General features: G+C 36.9%; 1 protein-coding gene across 1 annotated transcript in view; it reads left to right on the plus strand.

Moving 5' to 3' along the window:
- Nucleotides 1–18,823, plus strand: part of AP3B1 (adaptor related protein complex 3 beta 1 subunit) — a 242,213-nt gene extending 223,390 nt beyond the window's left edge. The window contains exons 26-27 of the mRNA XM_018053686.1: nt 4,626–4,764; nt 18,095–18,823. Of these exons, the coding sequence (XP_017909175.1) occupies nt 4,626–4,764; nt 18,095–18,248 (293 nt within the window). The 3' untranslated portion in view covers nt 18,249–18,823. The remainder of the gene's footprint in view (nt 1–4,625; nt 4,765–18,094) is intronic.

Raw genomic sequence — 19,333 nt, forward strand, 5'->3', positions numbered from 1 at the left:
AATTGTAGCATTAAAATATTAAAATACCTCTATTTTCTTTTGACCTTATTCTGTATTAAAGAAATGTTACGCTGTAAGGCTGTATCAGAGCTGAAGCAAATTAAAATAAGCAACAAAAAAGAAAATATTTTCAGCAGAATGAAAGTGTTAATATCTTGGACTTGACCCAGAGTTAAGCATACTTTCTATTAAAAATAATTTTCTTTGTATATAAATAAGGGAAAACAACTGCCTCATTCTATGTATTTAATTAAGAATAGCATTTGTAAAGCCAGGACATATTTAAATAGTATAGTCAGCAACTTTTTTAAGTTTATATGAATCTGGGCTATGTTTTTCTTTGGAAGGAGTTATCAAAGATTCCCTTTATCTTGAGGTCATTAATTCATACCTGTCAAGCTTTCATGAAGTACTAGGCCCACACAAATACCTATATCTAAGGAGAAGGGCTTGCTTCCTGGCATTGCATCATTATAGTGCCAGAGGTTGGTTTGTTTTACCGTGAACCTTTGCAGTTCAGTGTCCAGAAGACCTGTTGTAGAAGAATCTCACAAAGAAACTCTCAGATAAGACTGTAAATTAATGGTAATCTTTTATTCTTCTGCCTTACTTTTAAGTGATAAAGAGTGACTAAATCCATCTTTGCATTTACTTTTCTTGGAAGTTGGTTATTGCTGTAGAAGAAAGTCATATCTGTGATTTTATTTTTCCATTGCCAAATTGAATTGATTCTTACATTTGCTATTCTTACCCTTTGCTGGCTAAAGCCTGCCTCTCTGCTTTACATCTGCTCAGCAAACCCAGGTGAGTGGCACACAGGAGCTGAGTAAGCCTTGACACGTTTATTGTGAAGGGGATAGTCCTTTTTCGAAAAGTGCAGCTAAAGTTTATCTAAAGCAGTAGGTTATTGTATACCTTTTCTCTTCCTCAGCTTTGGTTTAGAATATGTACTTGATACTTGATCAAGTTTTTTTACACTCTGTTGTGACTGAGGGATTTCTTCCCTGACTAGCCATACAGAACCGTAATCGCGTGAGAGAGGTGTGCTTGGAGAACAGCTGTGGTCCTCCGTGGAGTTGTTGCCAAAATTCCTTTTTCTTCTGCCATTTTACTTCTATGGTTGTTGATTATTTGTCTGAATAAATCTGGCAGCTGTTTGCTATGTTTAATAGAGCAGAAAGGCTACTCTGAATAAAGCTATTTGAAAATTTGTTTATATGAAGTATTTGTAAATCCTTGCAAGTCTCTCGGCATTTCTGTATCATTCTTTCTGTCTTCCTGAATTCGTTCTTTGATATGAGACTTGATGCTGGCAAATTTACCGCAGGTTTAAGGAGTCTTTTCAGTAGCATCGTTTCAGTTCTGGATTTCAGCTGCTTTGGTAATAGAGGTCTCAATTCTCAACTTCACACGTGTATTTGTTTCTTACATCACTCTAGGAAGAGCTTAGCTTATTTTGCAGAAGATACCTAGAAATGACTCATTAACTGGAAATTCTAAATCAGAATAAAAATCAGTTTCCTCAGATTTTATCAGTGCTGGTAAATTTAAGAAATGTCTGTGTGTGTCATTACATGCTAGCTTTAACTGGTTTTTCTACTTTAAATGAAATGAATTTATGCACTTAATATCTCATTTCACAAGGCATAGATTTCAAGACTCAAGAAATGTATTAACTGTATTAACTAGAATTTAACTGAAGAAATTATAAACTAAAAACATGAGGAATATGATTCTATTTTTATACTGCAGATGTGCATATTTGAAAAATGTGTATAATGTTAATTAAGAATACTTCTGTCAGGTTGTACATATTAGATTAATGTTTTTTAAAGCGAAAATGTTTTGCTTCTAGTATGTAGCATGATGTGTCGCCTTCCTCAGTTGTTGCATTTAGAGTTCCATGACCAGGCATGCGTTTTTATAAGGTTGGTGGTCAAAGTGCTAAACAAAAGATTGGTTTAGTCTGTCTTTTGAAGTTATCCAGAGTATTCATATTATGAGCCTTAACCAGAAGGCGTGTTTGTTTCATTATTACGAATTTTGATCCTTGCAAAGTTAGTTCATGATCTAGCTGTGGGATGATTTTAGTACTATAAAGTGAGATGTTTTATTTTTGAAAATGTAATTTCGTTTGTTGAAGCAGTTTTAATTGTACGAGACCCAAGGACAGTGCTTATTCCAAATTTCCTCTTCTTATTTGCTTTCTTCTTAAGAATTAAATTGGAAGTCTAAAACATTCAGAAAATTTTTTAGATCTTCTCTTATTTTATTTACATTTCAGCAGTCCGTTACAGCTGATTAACCTAAGTGCTGTCCACTGCCTCACCAAAATGAGGTAAATTTTAATGAGGCAGCATATTCTGCAGTCTGAGAATTTTAAAACATTCTTCCGATTACCATTAGGTATGAGCAGGCTGTATAGTGGTTAAAGAATGTTTTTGTAGAAGAAACTTTTAATGATATCTTGGCATATTTTTCTTTTTCGTTAATTTAAGAATACCTGATATATTTTCATTTAGGAAAAAATCTCTGGTTTAAGAAACCTAGAATGGTTACTTAATTTTATTATGATTTATGCCTCCATCTTATGGGTTCCTAGCTAGCAAGATGCTAATTCTTTAAATGGTCAGACATTTACTATTTTCTGGCCCTTAACCACCACAAGCAATCATATTTGATGCCCCTTAATTAGAGCACCTTTTTTTCTTTCCAGGTTCTTTTTCCACCTCAGCAATCGAGACAATACATTTGCTTACCATGCTGCTCTCCTAAGTGTTCTTTTGCATGTAAATTAATCTTGATTCAGTTTACACTGTCATGCTGAGTGGTACAAATTGCCTATAACAATAAAACAGCATGAGTTAAAAATAAAGGGGGGTGGGAAGGCAGATTGAATGTGTGCCTTACTTGATAGGATGTTACTTTGCTTTATGCCAATACATTAGCTGACGATAATGAATCTTCTGTTCTGAAAAGCATGGTTTAGTTGATTTTTTTAATTTTACTTCAATGGAGCAGTACCTTGTCTCTTACAGACCAAGTTAGACAAACCATTAATGACAAGAGTGTTAAGGTTAAATATGAAGCAATGCATTCACTTCTCTGAGTGCTATCCATCTTTCCATTTACAGGAGCTTGACAAAAGTACTGGCTTTGTACAACATTTCCTTTAATTACATGCTGCGGGAAACAGGCTTTTAACATAAACATAGTTGCATTCATTTATTCAGCAGTTGCTCTTCAATAGAGCTTAATGGAGAAGGTTTAAATCCTAAATGAGTACACACATCTCTCAGCAGTGTTATGTCAGCAGCCACTGTGCTTTCCTTAAAAGCAGTGTTTGACTGCTTGTGTGGTTTTTAAAGCTTTTGCCTAATATTAAAGTTAAACAGTCTAAGACAGAACATAGTGTCCCTGAGTTTGAAAGTGGTTAGTAAAAACTGTTCTTTGTTAAAGCTAAATAAGTCTTTTTACAGTGTAAGGCTTTAGTGTCTTCATACTACTAATCATAGGGATTTTTTTTTAATTTCTGTTACATTAGCAATAAATAGCAAAATTAAATAGCAAAAATTAAAGGTGGAGGGCCTTTTGAGGCTACAAAATCAGCTTTTACCTTTTTATAAATTTTGTCAACTATTGTACACATATCAGATGTCTCGAAGGATCATCATTTTTAGTAGATACTTTTGGATGTCAGTGACTTAACATCACAGAATCAGATAGATGGCATTTAACATTTATAGCTTTTGTTTTTTTTTAAACTGGGTACTTAATTTCAGTATTTGTTCCAAGTATTTCACGGGTTATTGAATTTGTCCTTTGAACATTTGTACATAAGATTCTGACGTTAACAGCCTGCCTTGTGTTAATTTTATATGTTTTTTGTTCATGATTTTGCTTTGTTTGTGATCTTTATTAAGTATTATTTGAAATGTCTCTGGGGTTTAAATTTTTCCAATTTACATTGTTCCCTTTGTTTTCAGATGTTTTTGCTTCAGAAATTTTGATTATCTTTGTCAGCAACCATAGTTCCATTAACTAGGCAAATACTGTTACCGCTCAGTGTAGCTTAGATACTTGTCCATTTTTTAAAACCACACAGCTGTTCAGTGACTTCCAGTTACTGTTGAGATCACTTTGATCCATCATACTGAGAGCATTCATCATGGAATGCTGCTAGTTATTCCAGAAACACTTTGGTTTGTTCCCAGGCAGCATTCGGCAAGAAAGATCTTCGAATGAAAAGGAGGGGGAGAGCTCTTAAACAGTAAAAACTTAACAGTTTATGGAGCCCAAATTAATCGAGTATATTTTAAAGGGACTGAAATTAAAATTTTATCTTTGTGATTCTGTGTTTCTATCAATCATAGTATTTAAAATCAGGTTATTAAGAGTGATGTTCAATTGCATTTTTATACATTTTTCAACACCACTAGTATTTTTTTTAATTTAATCAGTTGCAGTTCATTTTAATTTTATGATAAATTATCTTGTAAATTACATTCTGAAGTGGTATTTCTTCTGCTTTAGAAAGTTTTTAGATTTTGACTATGAATTTAAAATTGTTTAATGTAGTTTTCAAAAAGAAATCAGTAAAAGAGAGCCTCCTTCTGCTTTTACAGGCATGCTCTCTGGAATGAATGAAACTTCCACCACGATTATTGCTGCCCCGCAGAATTTTGCTTCCTCCGTGATCCTTCAGAAGGTAGTAAATGTAGCCAATGTGGGAGTAGTCCCTTCTGGACAAGATAATGTGCACAGGTACGTTCACTGACCCGTGATGTGGAGGTAACTTGTATACATGTATAAATATATGATTTTTAATTCATAGTTTTCCTTGAAAATATTAAGTCCTAAACGTTTGGGTGTGTGTGTGCGTGCACGCACGCTTATTCATGTCCCACTCTCCGTGACCGCGTGGACTGTAGCCCACCAGGCTCCTCTAGCCACGGAGTTTTCCAGGCAAGAAAACTCGAGCGAGTTGCCGTTTCTTCTCCAGGGGATCCTCCCAACCCAGGGATCAAAGCTGTGTCTCTTGTATCTACTGTCTTGGCAGGCGAGTTTTTTACCAGCTGAGCCACCAGGGAATAACATATCTATGCCCCTTCTTTTTTATGATAATACATTTGCTTGATGGGTTTGGAATAAGGTCCCTCTTCCGTATTTTGTACAGTCTTTAGTCCATATGTATGGACTTTCCTGAAAGATACAGATAGTGTACCTGCATTTTATAATAGCTTGGTGATTTGTAAAGGTACTTGTGTGAGATATGGTTGAGAATTTCTTACTTCACTACAGTCAGTGAATTTCAGGAAGAACTGTTTTATAAAGCAGTGGATTTGAACTTTTTTTACTTAAAAGAGGGGAAGTTTGGGTATAGATTTCCTTTTGACAGCAATCCCCTGAGGCTGCTTCCAGTGACAAGGAACCATTATGGGGTCAAATGCAGCGTCTGTTTCTTACGCCAGGAAGTATCTTCACCGACAACCATCTAAACCATGAGGTCCAAGTTATTTGCCCTCAAAGGTAGCAGAAAACGTGATTAGTATGTGCCTTCTTTGTGTTCTTACAAATGCTGCTGCTGCTGCTACTGCTAAGTCGCTTCAGTCGTGTCCAACTCTGTGCGACCCCATAGACGGCAGCCCACCAGGCTACCCCGTCCCTGGGATTCTCCAGGCAAGAACACTGGGGTGGGTTGCCATTTCCTTCTCCAATGCATGAAAGTGAAAAGTGAAAGTGAAGTCGCTCAGTCGTGTCTGACTCTTTGAGACCCCATGGACTGCAGTCTACCAGGCTCCTCCATCCATGGGATTTTCCAGGCAAGAGTGCTGGAGTGGGGTGCCATTGCCTTACGAATGCTAGTGACTTGAAATGAAAGTAAAATAATTAATCCTTAAATAAACATGCAGTGATTACTTAGTCCTCTGTGAGCTTAAGGAAATTCATTGCAAACAATCTTTAATTACTCTGTCACTCTACTGCCAATGGCATACTTCCGTCATTACATTTAGGAAATAATTTAAAATCAAAGAGAGTGCCTTCAAACCTTTAGAAATTTAATTTATCTTTTAAAATTAATATAGGGGCAAGAGAGGCCCCAAATAAAGATTTCTGTGGGTTACCTGGGTTTTTTAGACTCAACTCTGCCATTATTGGGCTTTATAACTTCTCCTTATGGGCTTTAAGTTCCTCATCTGTTTGGAAATGGATGGCAGGGAAAGGAAGGTGATTGAAATGAAACTATGTTATCTGTGGAAGAACGTTGGACTTCACATCAGAAGAGCTGAGTTCAAGTCTGGATCTGCCATCACAGAGTTGCCTGACTTCACCTACTCATCATGGCAGATTGAAAGCTGCATGTACTAGTCACAAATCAAATTTGCCCTGTGCCTTTATCTTTTTTAAAGGGAGGTCACTAGGTAAATTGCTCAAGAGATCTGTGTACCTTCCATCTGAGATCTGATCTGCTTCCCTTTCTTTATGATAAGCCCTGTCATTCTCACATAAGTTGGGGATAAAATAATAAAATGGATAGAAGGTCTTCTTGTTGGTGAGTGAGTGAAGTCGCTCAGTTGTGTCCGACTCTTTGCGACCTCGTGGACTGTAGCCTGCCAGACTTCTCCGTTCATGGGATTCTCCAGGCAAGAATACTGGAATGAATTACCATTTCCTTCAGGGGCTCTTCCTGACCCAGGGATCGAACCTGGGTCTCCCACATTGGAGGCAGACGCTTTAACCACTGAGCCACCAGGGAGCTATGCAAATACAACTTATCCATCAGTGTTATTCAATAGCAGGAAAAAATGAACAGAAAGAAGACTTTTCAGTGAAAATTTTTAATTCTGTGTCTTCCTTGTTTTGTTTTCTTCTTTGAATTTTTTTTTTTTCCATTTTCCTGAGTGGTTTTCTTTAGCAGAAATTGTGTTTTACTTATGGATCCTTTGAATTATTGAAATTACTAAAACACCAAAATATTGTATGTTATCTGTAACTTTTAGCTTATGCTTTATGAAATTTTACATGACTCATCTAGTATCCAGCAATACCTCAGTTAATATGTTCTTTCATAATAGATGTAACAACGCAGGGTAACCCTTCTTTATGCTGGAACTTCTAATTTTGTTTTGCATCATATATGGGTTTTTAACTTTTCTGAAAGCAATGAGAGTGTTCCACATTATTGTTTCTTTGAAGAAAATAGCCAAAATACCTTCTCAAAGCCAACAAATATGAAAACCATTTTCCTTTTGGGAAACAGAGAGACTCTTATTAGCACAATTGTATAATTCTTAATTAAAGCACAAAATTTGCCTGTAACTTGTCTTGGTGGTTTAGAAGTGGTTTAATGCCTGTTCAGATGATTAAGTTACAGTCAATTCTCAGTTATCCATACCAGTACAGGGGAGGTACACAATAGGAACCATTTCTAGTCAACTTTGGAATGCAGAAATTGCACTTCCACTTTTTAGGAAATAATGTTATGCTTTTATTCTTGGCTGTGCTGGGTCTTCTGTGGTCGTGGCAAGCAGGGGCTGCTCTCTAGTTGCGGAGCGCAGGCTCTAGACGCACCGGCTCCGAGTTGCCGCAGGTGGACTCGGTGGTTGCAGCTCCCGGGCTCAGTAGTTGTGGTGCACGGGCTTAGTTGCTCTGCAGCATGTGGGGTCCGGGACCACAGGTGGACTCAGTAGTTGCAGCTCCCGGGCTCAGTAGTTGTGGTGCACGGGCTTAGTTGCTCTGCAGCATGTGGGGTCCGGGACCACAGGTGGACTCGGTGGTTGCAGCTCCCGGGCTCAGTAGTTGCAGTGCACGGGCTTAGTTGCTCTGCAGCATGTGGGGTCCTCCCGGATCAAGAATTGAACCCGTGCCTCCTGCACTGCAGGCAGATTCTTTACCACTGAGCTGCCAGGGAAGCCTGCACATAGAGGTCATGGTCCATGGTCCTCGGTCCTCATATTCATATACTTCTGCCGTGTGGTGACACTTTTATAATGAAGCCTTATCACAGCAGCCTGGCATTTGGCTCTGTAGCTTGATGGGGGAGTCCAAGTTACTACAGAGCCAGAAGAGAATGCAATGGCTGTATCTAATTCAGAACAGGCTGTGCTATCTTGACTTGCCTCAAAAGTATCATCCTACTGACTGAAAATGTTTTACATTTGCTTTTTTTCATAGTTAGGTATGGCTATAATAATGTTTTAAATTTTAGAAGGCTTCCAGGTAATAAATATCTAGAGGTCTTGATACTTGCGGTCTTTAATAGAGAAAATAACAAAAATTAGTATCCTGCAAATGTGACATTTTTGCCACTCTTTTATGCCCAGTAATTTAAAACCAAAATAAACAATTATTAATAAAATCTGTACTGATGGCTATCTTCATTTCATTTAAAATGAAATAGCAATTATTGTTCATAATAACAAAAATTAAGTTTACTACTTTATTAAATTTTATTAATGTTTTTAATGGTAGTGTTCAACAGTGTATTAAGCTGTGGGATGAATGAATTTATATATCTAAGCTTATATATTAAGTGTCATAATAAAATTCAAACTCCATGAGATTTTTTCTTCTGTGGTAGTTGCTTTTTTGAGTTTATAAAAAATAGGACCAAAACCATTCTTGTATTTATTAATGGTAATAAGTTTAAAATTACTTGAAAAAAAACCAATATGCATGAAAAGCATTTTGACCATTAGTATTTTAAGAAATGAAACTATTCTTGGCTGGCCTACTTATTATGTTCTATTTAATTTTTCAGGGTCTTTTATTTCTGAGAGGACTTTTGAATTAACATTAGAATATTCTTTGTGACCATTCAATGAATTAAGTTCCTGTTGTCTAATTTTAGGGTCATTTGCTCCTACTACGCTTTACAATTTGAATATTTTTTGCATTAAAAACCAAGTTTAAAAATACTTATATAAGAATTAGCTAAGAAAAAAATGAATCTTCATTAATATGCAGAAGTGTGTAATAATATAAAGTAGACATTTTAATTGAATACATAATAGAAAATGGCTTCTAATACATTAGCAGAAAATACCTCCATTAAGGAAAAGTCAATTAAAGGAGCACAAGTTTTATGGAATTCACTTCAAAAACCAGGAGCATTTTAAGTATAGTTAACCACTTTTAAAGATCAGTTGAAAAAGTATAACTACTTTTAGATTGTATGACATTTAGCTTTGATTTTCTAAATGAGCCATAGAATCAGAAACCCAACCAGTATACTATTAAAACACTTAATTTCTATCTTCATTTCCATGGTAGGTACTTACATATCAAAAAAGCTGCTCTTTGAGAATACAGCCATCTTACTGAGATCTGCATAGTTATGGTCATTGTTCCAATCTTGCTGTTTTCCAAATTACAGTTACCACATTATAAGGAGTAATATAGACATCAGAATCAAAAGAATCAAAGCATTTACTAAATATACAGCCAACTGTCTTCATGTCCTGTTTAGATACGCATAATACAGTGTCGTATGAGACACTGAAAGTCTTCAAGCATATTATTTAAAACAATGCTAATAAAGAATATGGGATTCCCATATTCAGTGCAATGCAAAAGACACATCTTCAGTCCCTGGGTCAGGAAGATAACCCTTGAGAAGGAAATGACAGCCCACTCCAGTCTTCTTGCCTGGGAAATCCTATGGACAGAAGAGCCTGGCAGGCTACAGTCCATGGGGTCGCAGAAGAGTCAGACATGACTGAGTGACTAAACAACAGCAAATAAAGTAATATATACAAAAAGCAGAATGAACAGCAGTAAGTTGCTATACAAATAGACTGAAAAGTTAAAAGACTATTTTATATGTTTTAGGGGAGATTAGAGACACTAGCCTTGGAAATTCTAGGTTTTTCTAGGGCCAGAAAAAATATCCTGTTCTCCTCTAAGAAAGAAATTAAATTCAGAGGTTTTAAAGGAGATCCTTATTCAACAGTGTAAAAGCTGCGTTTCTTTTTTTTAAGTGCATTCGCCTTAATCACATTGTTTGTCCTCTGATAAACTAAGGTATAATGATCGAAATGCAGAAAGCCGAAAAATCTGTCCCTTCAAAACCTCTAAGGTTTTTCTGTATAAAAGAACCAGGTAGGAGTTTTTGTAAAACTTGGATTCCTGGGACCCACACCCAAAACCTCAGATTCAGGCCCACTGGGACAGGCCCAGGAATCTGCACTGTAGCCAGTACTCCAAGTGCTTGCAGACGGGTGTTCCAGAAGTCCGTGGTTAATGACAGCCACATGGTGTATTTTTGAAAATGTTTTTCCTTGTGTGTTTCTTTCTCACAGGTTAGTCATTAAGGAATACCAGTAGACAAGATGTTTGATTTAAGCTTTTCTTCTTCTGTCCTGTAAGCTCCAGCAAGAAGGGAATTAGTTGTGTAGTCACAGTCATGTCCGATTCCTTGCAACCCCGTGGACCGTAGCCCACAGGCTTCTCTGTCCGTGGGCAAGAAGACTGGGTTGGGTTGCCATTTAGTAGCACGTTACAGTGGTGGCTGTGAAACAGTCTTGGACCATAAGTAAAAGTTTGTCTTTCAGCAGTCTCAGCATTTTACATTTTAACCCAGTTTGACATTTTAACCCAGTTTCAGGAATTCTGACATTCATATACAGTAATGTTGCTAAAAACAATTATCATACAACCTACTTATTTTGTTATAATGTACAATCTACTCATTTTACCCTTCCATGAACAACAGATTGACCTTATAAGGGGAAAATGTGATATTTGAGTGAAAGCAGAAAGCCATGTCTCTGTCATGATTCTATTTTAGTTCTTAACTTATTCAGTAAAACCTTAGAAGAGCTTTCATTGTTAACTTGTATTCAGGACTTAACTTTCCTTTTTACCCTCTATATTTCTTAATCTATGGTTTGGATTTTGTTTACTGTGTCACTTTTTTAATTTGCAAATTTTGAACATGTACAACCTGTGAATAATTACAATCCTAATAAAATAAGTATTGTTTTACTGTTATTACTTAGGTCCTTAACTATTAGAAAAATATGATGCTGTGAATGGAACTGTGGCAACCTGGCAGCCAACTTTTTAAAATTTATCAACACACCTAAAGACCGTTTATTGTTTTAGGATTAAAATAATTTTTTTTTTAACTTAAAGTAGTTGTAAAGAACAACTTGTTTCATTTCTAGTCCTTAAACTGTGTATACATGTTTAATGCTTAAGTATTGGCATATACCATTGTTTCTTTCCTAAAATATTCATATTGTGTAACTCCTTAATTCAGTATTTTTTGAAGACCATTGTGACCGATTTTGTTAATGCTGGGGTTACAGACATGAGCGACATAGATACGTTTTACGTTTTGGTGAGGTCTTCGCTGTTTTCGTGGTTTTGGTTCTCAGGTTGGTCAGTCTTTAAGTTACTGTTTGTCTTTGCTAATTGTCTTCTTTCTTTTCCCCTGATAACTATGGAATATTTAAATACCGGGTAACTTTGAAGGACCGTATGGAAAAGAATGACATTTGATGTCTTGATGCCCGAATTTTATGAGTCTGGTTCTATAGTCACCAAACTTCATCTGTCTGAAAACAAATGTTTGTACATAGAGTTGTTATTAATATAAAGATGTCAGGCTTCAGTCTTACTCTATAACAAGTCAGAGGGAATTCCCTGTGGTGCTTTCACTGCTGAGGGCCCAGTTTAATCCCTGGTTGGGGATGTAAAATCCCACAAGCTGAGCAGCATGGCCCCCCCAAAAAAGCAAAAACAAATTGGAATCTCAAACATTTCTAAGATTGGTGAAACCTAATTTGTGATCAGTTTTTCTCAGTTTGGTGGTTATCCACTAGGGGGCAGCACTGCTTTTTATCTGACTGCTTTGATCTCTGAAGGCTCTGTGCAGCATTTCATTGAAAAACAAATGTGGACCTCAGTTAATTTTTACACGAAAGGCATATTCGGATATTTCAGAAATAACCAAACTGCAGTTAATTTTTGTTTTAGGATATTCTATATTTAAATTTTATTTAATTCTACCGTTTGTGAGATAATTTTCTACCATGCAACAGTTTTACAAATAGGAATATATAAATGTTTTCATGTAAAAATGAAAGAAAGGTATTCTTGATGGTTTTCCTTCTGGCTGACAATTTTGTAAGTAATCAGAATGGGGTAGGAATTTATTTGTTTTACTGTCTGGTTTTCTGTTAAGTCCCATCCCACCCCACCCCCAACAAACAGACAAACCAAAAATTCTCTAGAATAACTGGGATGTTTTGTATCTTTCTTGAGAAAGTGCGCTTAGATTTTTTTAGCTTTCTTGTATAAAGAAAAGAGAACACATCATTGACAGGGTAGCGTGGGGAATCATGTTTTATACAAGTTCTAAAGATTAGAATGGAAAACAGAGTCCTAAATTATGATGGCACCTAATTCTTTTGTTTCAACTATTCTCATCCAAATGTTAAAGGAAACATTACAATATTGCTGGCCGTTTTTTAAAAAATAATAAGGAAAAATACGTTGCTTCAGATAAATTCTCTAAACTTGAATCACATGTAAATTTTTTCTCAGTACGGATTCAATAGTGTAGTGGGCTTAACTTTTACATTTTTATAGTCAACAAAATAGGATTTTTTACAACGTACAAACTCTCTGCCTTTTAAAAATGTTATGCTATATTAACTCAAAATTATAGGGATTTATCATTTAAATCCTTTAGAAAATAAATACTACAAATCAACATGCTTTGGTGTTTGATGTTAGGAAACTTATTCCAACCAGTATTTCTTACATATAATTATTGTGCGACTTCATTACACATTTGTCAACTTTGGACTAATTATTTTCATACAGCTAGGGCAGGGCACTGCATCTTGTGATCGTCTTTCTTACTAATAGGATTCTGTCTGCTTCAGCAGGCAGTAATTGAAGGCTTCATGTACAGAGTAGGGAAAAAAAAGTTTTAGCCTGAGTGGGCCATTGTCACAGCTTCTGGTAACCAGTAGAACAGAAAACACAAGAAAATTGAACTCAGAATAGAAAAATCAGAAACCAGGAAGACTATCCAAGAGAAGAAAAAGCATGTCTTAGAGCTGTTGCATTAAGTGTAGCAAATATGATTCTGCATAAAAAAATTTTATGTTTGTGAATACCCTACGGATGGATGCAGCCTCTCAGATAACTATTTCTAAATTCATGTTCTGTTAACATTTAAGTTATTAAAAACAACTGAGTTGCAGAGTTCTTTTTCATTCCAACAAAGAGCATTTAAGGTCCATAGCCATTTTCTCACAAATCTTAAAAAAAGTACGGTTTAAGTGCATGAAGGAATAAGTTCATGCATTGTAGAAAATATATTTCTTCAAATGTGTTATTTGACCTGTTCTCATAATAGTTATAAATTTTCTCAATAGTTACAAATTAGCTTCTTTAGAAGAGTACTGCATACGTTCATTTAGGTTTGGCAACCAGCATATTTTGTCTTTTTCTTTAAATCTTAGGAATTATTTTTAATTTATTTATTTGAATTGGAGGCTAATTACTTATTTGTAGTGAGTTTTTCCATACCTTAGGAATTCTTATAGACTTCAAAAATTAAATATCAGTTGCTAGAGATAATAAACAAAAAGACATTTAATAAGATGAAATACAAATATATCCATACAGTTTTACCTTCTCAGTGGTTACAGACAACGAGTGCTTGGTGGTTAGAATGAAAATGAAAAATTATGAAAAATACCTAGATGGTATTCTTTTTTTTTTTTAAGATGGTATTCTTTTAATAACATGGAGCCCATCATACATAGGCAATACATCTTTACCTGTCATCCACTTATTTGTTCTCATTTGTGGTGTTACTGGTGTTCGAGGTTGGTTGGTCTCCAGTTGTCCCTCCTTACGTTACAGCTCCATTCAAGGTTTTGTATTTTTCATCGCTGGTGTCTCTTTTGAAGGAGCAGGGGCTAGGAGAATATCTATTTCTTTTTTTAACCTTTAAAGACAAATTTAAAATCTGTCATGACAGAGCATCAAATCAGGATGCTTTGAGTTACAGAACACTGCAAATCAGATGCACAGTTTTCGAAGAGAAGAATCTTTCTTCTTGAAGTTCTGGAACAATAATAGGTTATATGCATAAAAGGTAAATCAGAAAACCCTTAATTTATCTGTTGACAGATAAAAAATACTCAGCTGGCATTTTGCATATATTAGAATTGTGTCATCTCAAACCAGAAAGCTTGGGTTCAAATTCCTGCCCAGCCATTCACTAGCCAGGTGTTTGAGCAAGTTTCTCCACTTCTGTGGGCCTCGGTTTCCTCATCTGTGAATTGATGTGACTCAGAATCAAGAGAAATAATGCAAGTGAGGTACTTAGCACCTGCTGCACACAGCATTTAATAAATGCTGCTATCATCATTTCCATGATCAGAAACTTCACAGCTCTTCTGAAAACCATTTTATCACGGTGTGATCTTAGCTTGAGGCAAGTTCAAAGGTTCTGGTGTCAGTCATTAAATTTAGTATACAAGTATTTGAAGCAAGCTGTCTTCAGTGTTTCTTACACCCCCAAGCTAGCTATTTGTTATTTACTAATTAGTACTTTTTCCATAACTATCTTTTAAATGTACATTAAAGCATAGCCTGTTTGGGAGTTAAGTGATTAAGAAATTGGGCGGGGGCCGGGGGGTGGGGTGGTGGTGTTGGGTGGCTTCTGCTTTCCATGGACCAAAACAAACCAATTGTAATCATGCTGTGTTTCAATTAAATTCATCCTTTTTGAACTGTGAAATGAGAATGTCAGAACATCTGATCTTCTGGTCCTCTGCTTTAAAACATTGTTTCTACCATTTGTGCCCATTAGAACACAGAGAACTAGTTAAAAGACAGTAGCTTTCACACCAGCTGACAGATTTGCTAGGATGATTTGCTTAACGTGTTTCCGCTGCAGTGTAAGCAAATACCTCTTTTCTTCTACATTTGTATCCTTTACAATATTGATAATTTTGCAGTAATAAATATTTTAAAAACAGGTATAAGACTGTAGACATGGGGTCACAGAGAGCTGGGCAAGACTCCGTAACCAGACGACAGGACAGTAGTTTTCATCTCTGTAAACAGACTGACATCAGAGTTGACAGTTGTCTCTGCTGAGTTTGTATTTTTGTAACATCAAACCTAAGTTTTAGTAGAAAAGAGGTAAAAGGTGCTTGGGGGCTGTGCAGCCCTGACAGTCGAGCAGCAGCACTTTTTGCCTTCCTGTTCAGAATGTGCGACACAGTCTTCTTCTTCTGGTCCCAAGGCGTGTTAGGTGAATAAAGAGACTGCTAAGACTGCCGTTGACATAATGATGACCTGTCAGAAATAGGGACCTCTGCTGAAATATTTGTTGAATGACAATTTGGTGATGACCACATCTGTGGGGAAAGTTGCGTAAACAGGTGAGACAATAGGGCCACCTAGAATCTGTCATCTGGTGACATGGATTTAACAGAAATACAGAAATAGGGTTCTCCTGTGAAGCAGAAGAACCTCAAAAATTGGGACAAAAGGAATGCAGAAGCCTGCAAAAGGTGATAGAAAAGAGAGGTCATTGGAGGGCAGACGGTCTTGTGTTCTCCCAAAGGTGCAGATGGCCTAGAGCCTGCTATAGAGAGTGGAGTGAGTCAGAAAGAGAAATATAAATATCACATACTAACACATACATGTGGAATCTAGAAAGACGGCACTGATGAATTTATCTGCACGGCAGCAGTGGAGAAACAGAGAACAGACCTATGGACACGGGGCAGGGAAGGAGGGAGCGGGTGAGATGTATGGAGAGAGTGGCATGGAAATTTACATGACCGTATGTAAAATAGCCAGCCAGTGGGGATTTGCTGTAGACCAGGGGACTCAGACAGGGGCTCTGTGACAATCTAGAAGGGCAGGGTGGGGAGGGACACGGGAGGGAGGGACATGGGTATACCTACAATGATTCCTGTTGATGTCTGGCAGAAAACCACAAAATTCTGTAAAGCAATTATCCTTCAATTTAAAAAATAAAATGGCACCAAAAAAAAAAAGTGCAGCTGAGGTACCCATTTCTGAATCTCTTGTATGGGCATCTAAAGAGCAGATGGGTGTGTATGTTCAAAGCTTTTATGAAACCTCTATGATTTCTGTTCCTAAACTGCTTACTTACAGTTGCTTCTCTCAGTGGAAAAACTGCTCTATCAGATTCCTTGCAAGTCTTCAGCATGTTTGGAGAGACTACACAAATACATCTACCACCCATTAGCTATTTTTTTTTTTAGCTAACATTTTAAAACATGGCTTAAAAGTGTTGAAAAGATTTTCAACTTAGTAAAATTAGCATATTTGTTTTGCTTTTGATGCATTTTTATAATTATTGTTGGAAAACTGATCTTCATGATTCTATTTAGGCCAAAAATGGCTTATTAGGTACTCCCTCCCCCCCCCGCCAAAAAAAAAAAAGATTAAAAAAAAGAATCTAATATATTATGAGCTCTTGGTGTCATTAAAAAAAAAACTCAAAAAAGAAATTACTTTCCATTTAAAGAGAATCTGCTTCCTGCTTAAGTGGCTAATATTTTAATTAAGTCGGGAGTGAAGTTTTTCTGAGTGTCTCCTGATAAACTCCCTCTTTTATGTTGATGGTAATTAAACAGATCCCTGAGGAGGCTGTGGGCTCCGTGCGAGGCCCGTGCTAATTGTCAGACAGGAGACACTGACCAGTTGGCTTGCTCTTGAATGGCCCGCAGCGTGCTGGCAGCGCCGCGGTCTGATTTTCTGTATTGTGAGCTGTTGTCAGGGCTAACTGGGTGCCATTGTGGCTGGAGATGTCGCGCAAATTGAGGCAGATGGCTCAGGTTCAGACACGTGTCCCACCGAAAGGGGAAAGGGGATTGGCCCTGCAAAGTGGGGTCACAGCAGGTCACAGACCTGCTCCACACTTGTTAGTGTTTTCAAAAGCTCATGTGCAGCAACTTTGTTTTTCTCCAGTCATCCCTGCAGTCAAACCCCCCTCGCCCCCCTCAAAAACTGTGGAACCCGCTCCATGTGGAAAACAGGGGCCTGGGAGAGGCCCGTCCTCTTCCCGTGTCTGGGGCTCAACTATGCAGGCAGAATGAATGAGCAGGACTGACAGAGAGGTTCATTGCGTCTCCAACAGCTTTGCAGTCAATTGCAGAGCTTAAAAGGCTAGTTTTGCTTTTAATTCCATGTAATTAGTAGGTTCTTCGTGTCTTGGAATTTAGTAATGTGAGCCTTAGACCTCAAGTTTCCTCTTTCCTATTCTAAAGCAGAAAGAAGATCTAATGTTCAGAACAGGGAGTATGGTGTTACACTTGGCTGTCACGTGATTTTCTTCCATGTCCTCAGCATTAGAGACTGAAGTTGAATGTTTAACATGTATGAATTCATAAAATTATCTAATTTCTTGCATAATCATTTTCAGATATGAGAAATAAAAATTTCTAGCTCTTTGAGAAAGATAGACTTCCCTGGTGGCTCAGATGGTAAAGCATCTGCCTACAATGTGGGAGACCTGGGTTCAATCCCTGGGTCAGGAAGATCTCCTGGAGAAGGAAATGGCAACCTACTCCAGTACTCTTGCCTGGAAAATCCTATGGATGGAGGAGCGTGGCAGGCTACAGTCCATGGGGTCGCAAAGAGTTGGTGACGACTAAGCAACTTCACTTTCACTTGAGAAAGATAAACCTTTTCTTAACATGTTTTAAAAGATGAAAATAGAGCAGTTGATTTTAAATGGCCCTATGGCTGGTGAAATGTTATATATCAAATGAATAAATGATTCTCAAATATGTAGTAATCAAGAGTTATTCACATGCATCTGTTGTGCAAACTAATAAGTAAAATAGAACTCCTTTTTCTGTTCTGTTCCCAAGATAGTGAAATTACCTGCTTGTGGTAAGCATGTGCTGGGCAATTTATTGATTTTTCGGGAGAATGCTTGTCTTTGGGTTTGGGCTATAGGGAACCTGTAATAAATTATTGAGGAAAAAAGTTATTTTAAACCTATTTGAATATGTGCTGTCTCCTTTTTTCCCCCTCATGATAAAAGGTCTCTGGTGATTTGTGTTTTTTTCTTCAGGTTTGCAGCTAAAACTGTGCACAGTGGGTCATTGATGCTAGTCACAGTGGAACTGAAGGAAGGCTCTACAGCACAGCTGATCATAAACACTGAGAAAACCGTGATTGGTTCTGTTCTGCTGCGAGAGCTGAAGCCTGTCCTGTCCCAGGGGTAACCTGCTTACATCTGGACTTCAGAATCTGGCACACAACAAAAGTGCCTGGCATCCACTACTGCCGCCTTTCATTTATAATAATAGCCCTTCCATCTGGCAGTGGGGGAAGAATACACTCTTGACATTCTTGTCTCCTGCTTTAGAATGCTGGTGTGTGTCTGTCGTGAATGCAGTACTTTCCCTCTTTTCGCTTTGCTAACCAAAGAACATACATTTTACTGTCAGTTATCTCACCTCCTAAATCCATGTGGCATTTTCTCTGTCCTGCTACTTCTTCTGGCCTTCTCAGCTCCCTTCCCTTTTTCAACAATGATGGACATGAACTGGATACTGAAAGTTCACTGGAAATCATCTTCCTTTCCGCAGTAAGCAAAAATTAGCCTAGAAATAGTATACATGGCCTCTCAGCTTGGTCTATGAAAAGTGGGGTAGTGTACTTCCTAGAATTAAACTCAGAAATAAGAATTTATCTGCAAAATTTTGTTCTATGGATTTCCTGGTATTGTAATTGGTTATTGACAACCGTCATCATGGAATTATCTCTGAATAATAAATAAACTAGCACCTGAATAACATTTGTCTTTGCATTCTTAATGAGAAATCATTTATAATCCTGAAGTTCATATACTGCCTTTTCTTTAAAATAAATGTTTTGAGTGTTATATTATGTAGAGAAACAGTGGGGTATAGTTGGTGAAAGAAAAACCACTTTCAAACCAGGTAGGTTTTCTACTTATGTTACAGTTAACTCCAAGAAAAAAGCTGATCATTTAATAACAAAAACAAAAGTCTTCATGTCTTATAGACGGTTTTGATCTTAGTAAAGATCTGATTACAGATCTTCATAATTGTAAAGGCCTAGTACAACTACTGAAGAAATTCTTTGAATTTCATTGTTCCTTTACAGATTTTGATGCCCACCTCTGATGGACTGACATGCCTTTGGAAGCTAGCTAGTATAAACTAAATGATAGAAATCTTAAAAACTGGTTATCTGATCAACATTGTAGCATTTTTCCCTGAAGTGTTTTTTGGGGTTTTTTGTTTGTTTTGTTTTACTAACTTAGGTAAGTTACTGTTTTAAT

Source organism: Capra hircus, chromosome 10, assembly GCF_001704415.2.
Source record: "Capra hircus breed San Clemente chromosome 10, ASM170441v1, whole genome shotgun sequence".
NCBI lineage: Eukaryota > Metazoa > Chordata > Mammalia > Artiodactyla > Bovidae > Capra > Capra hircus.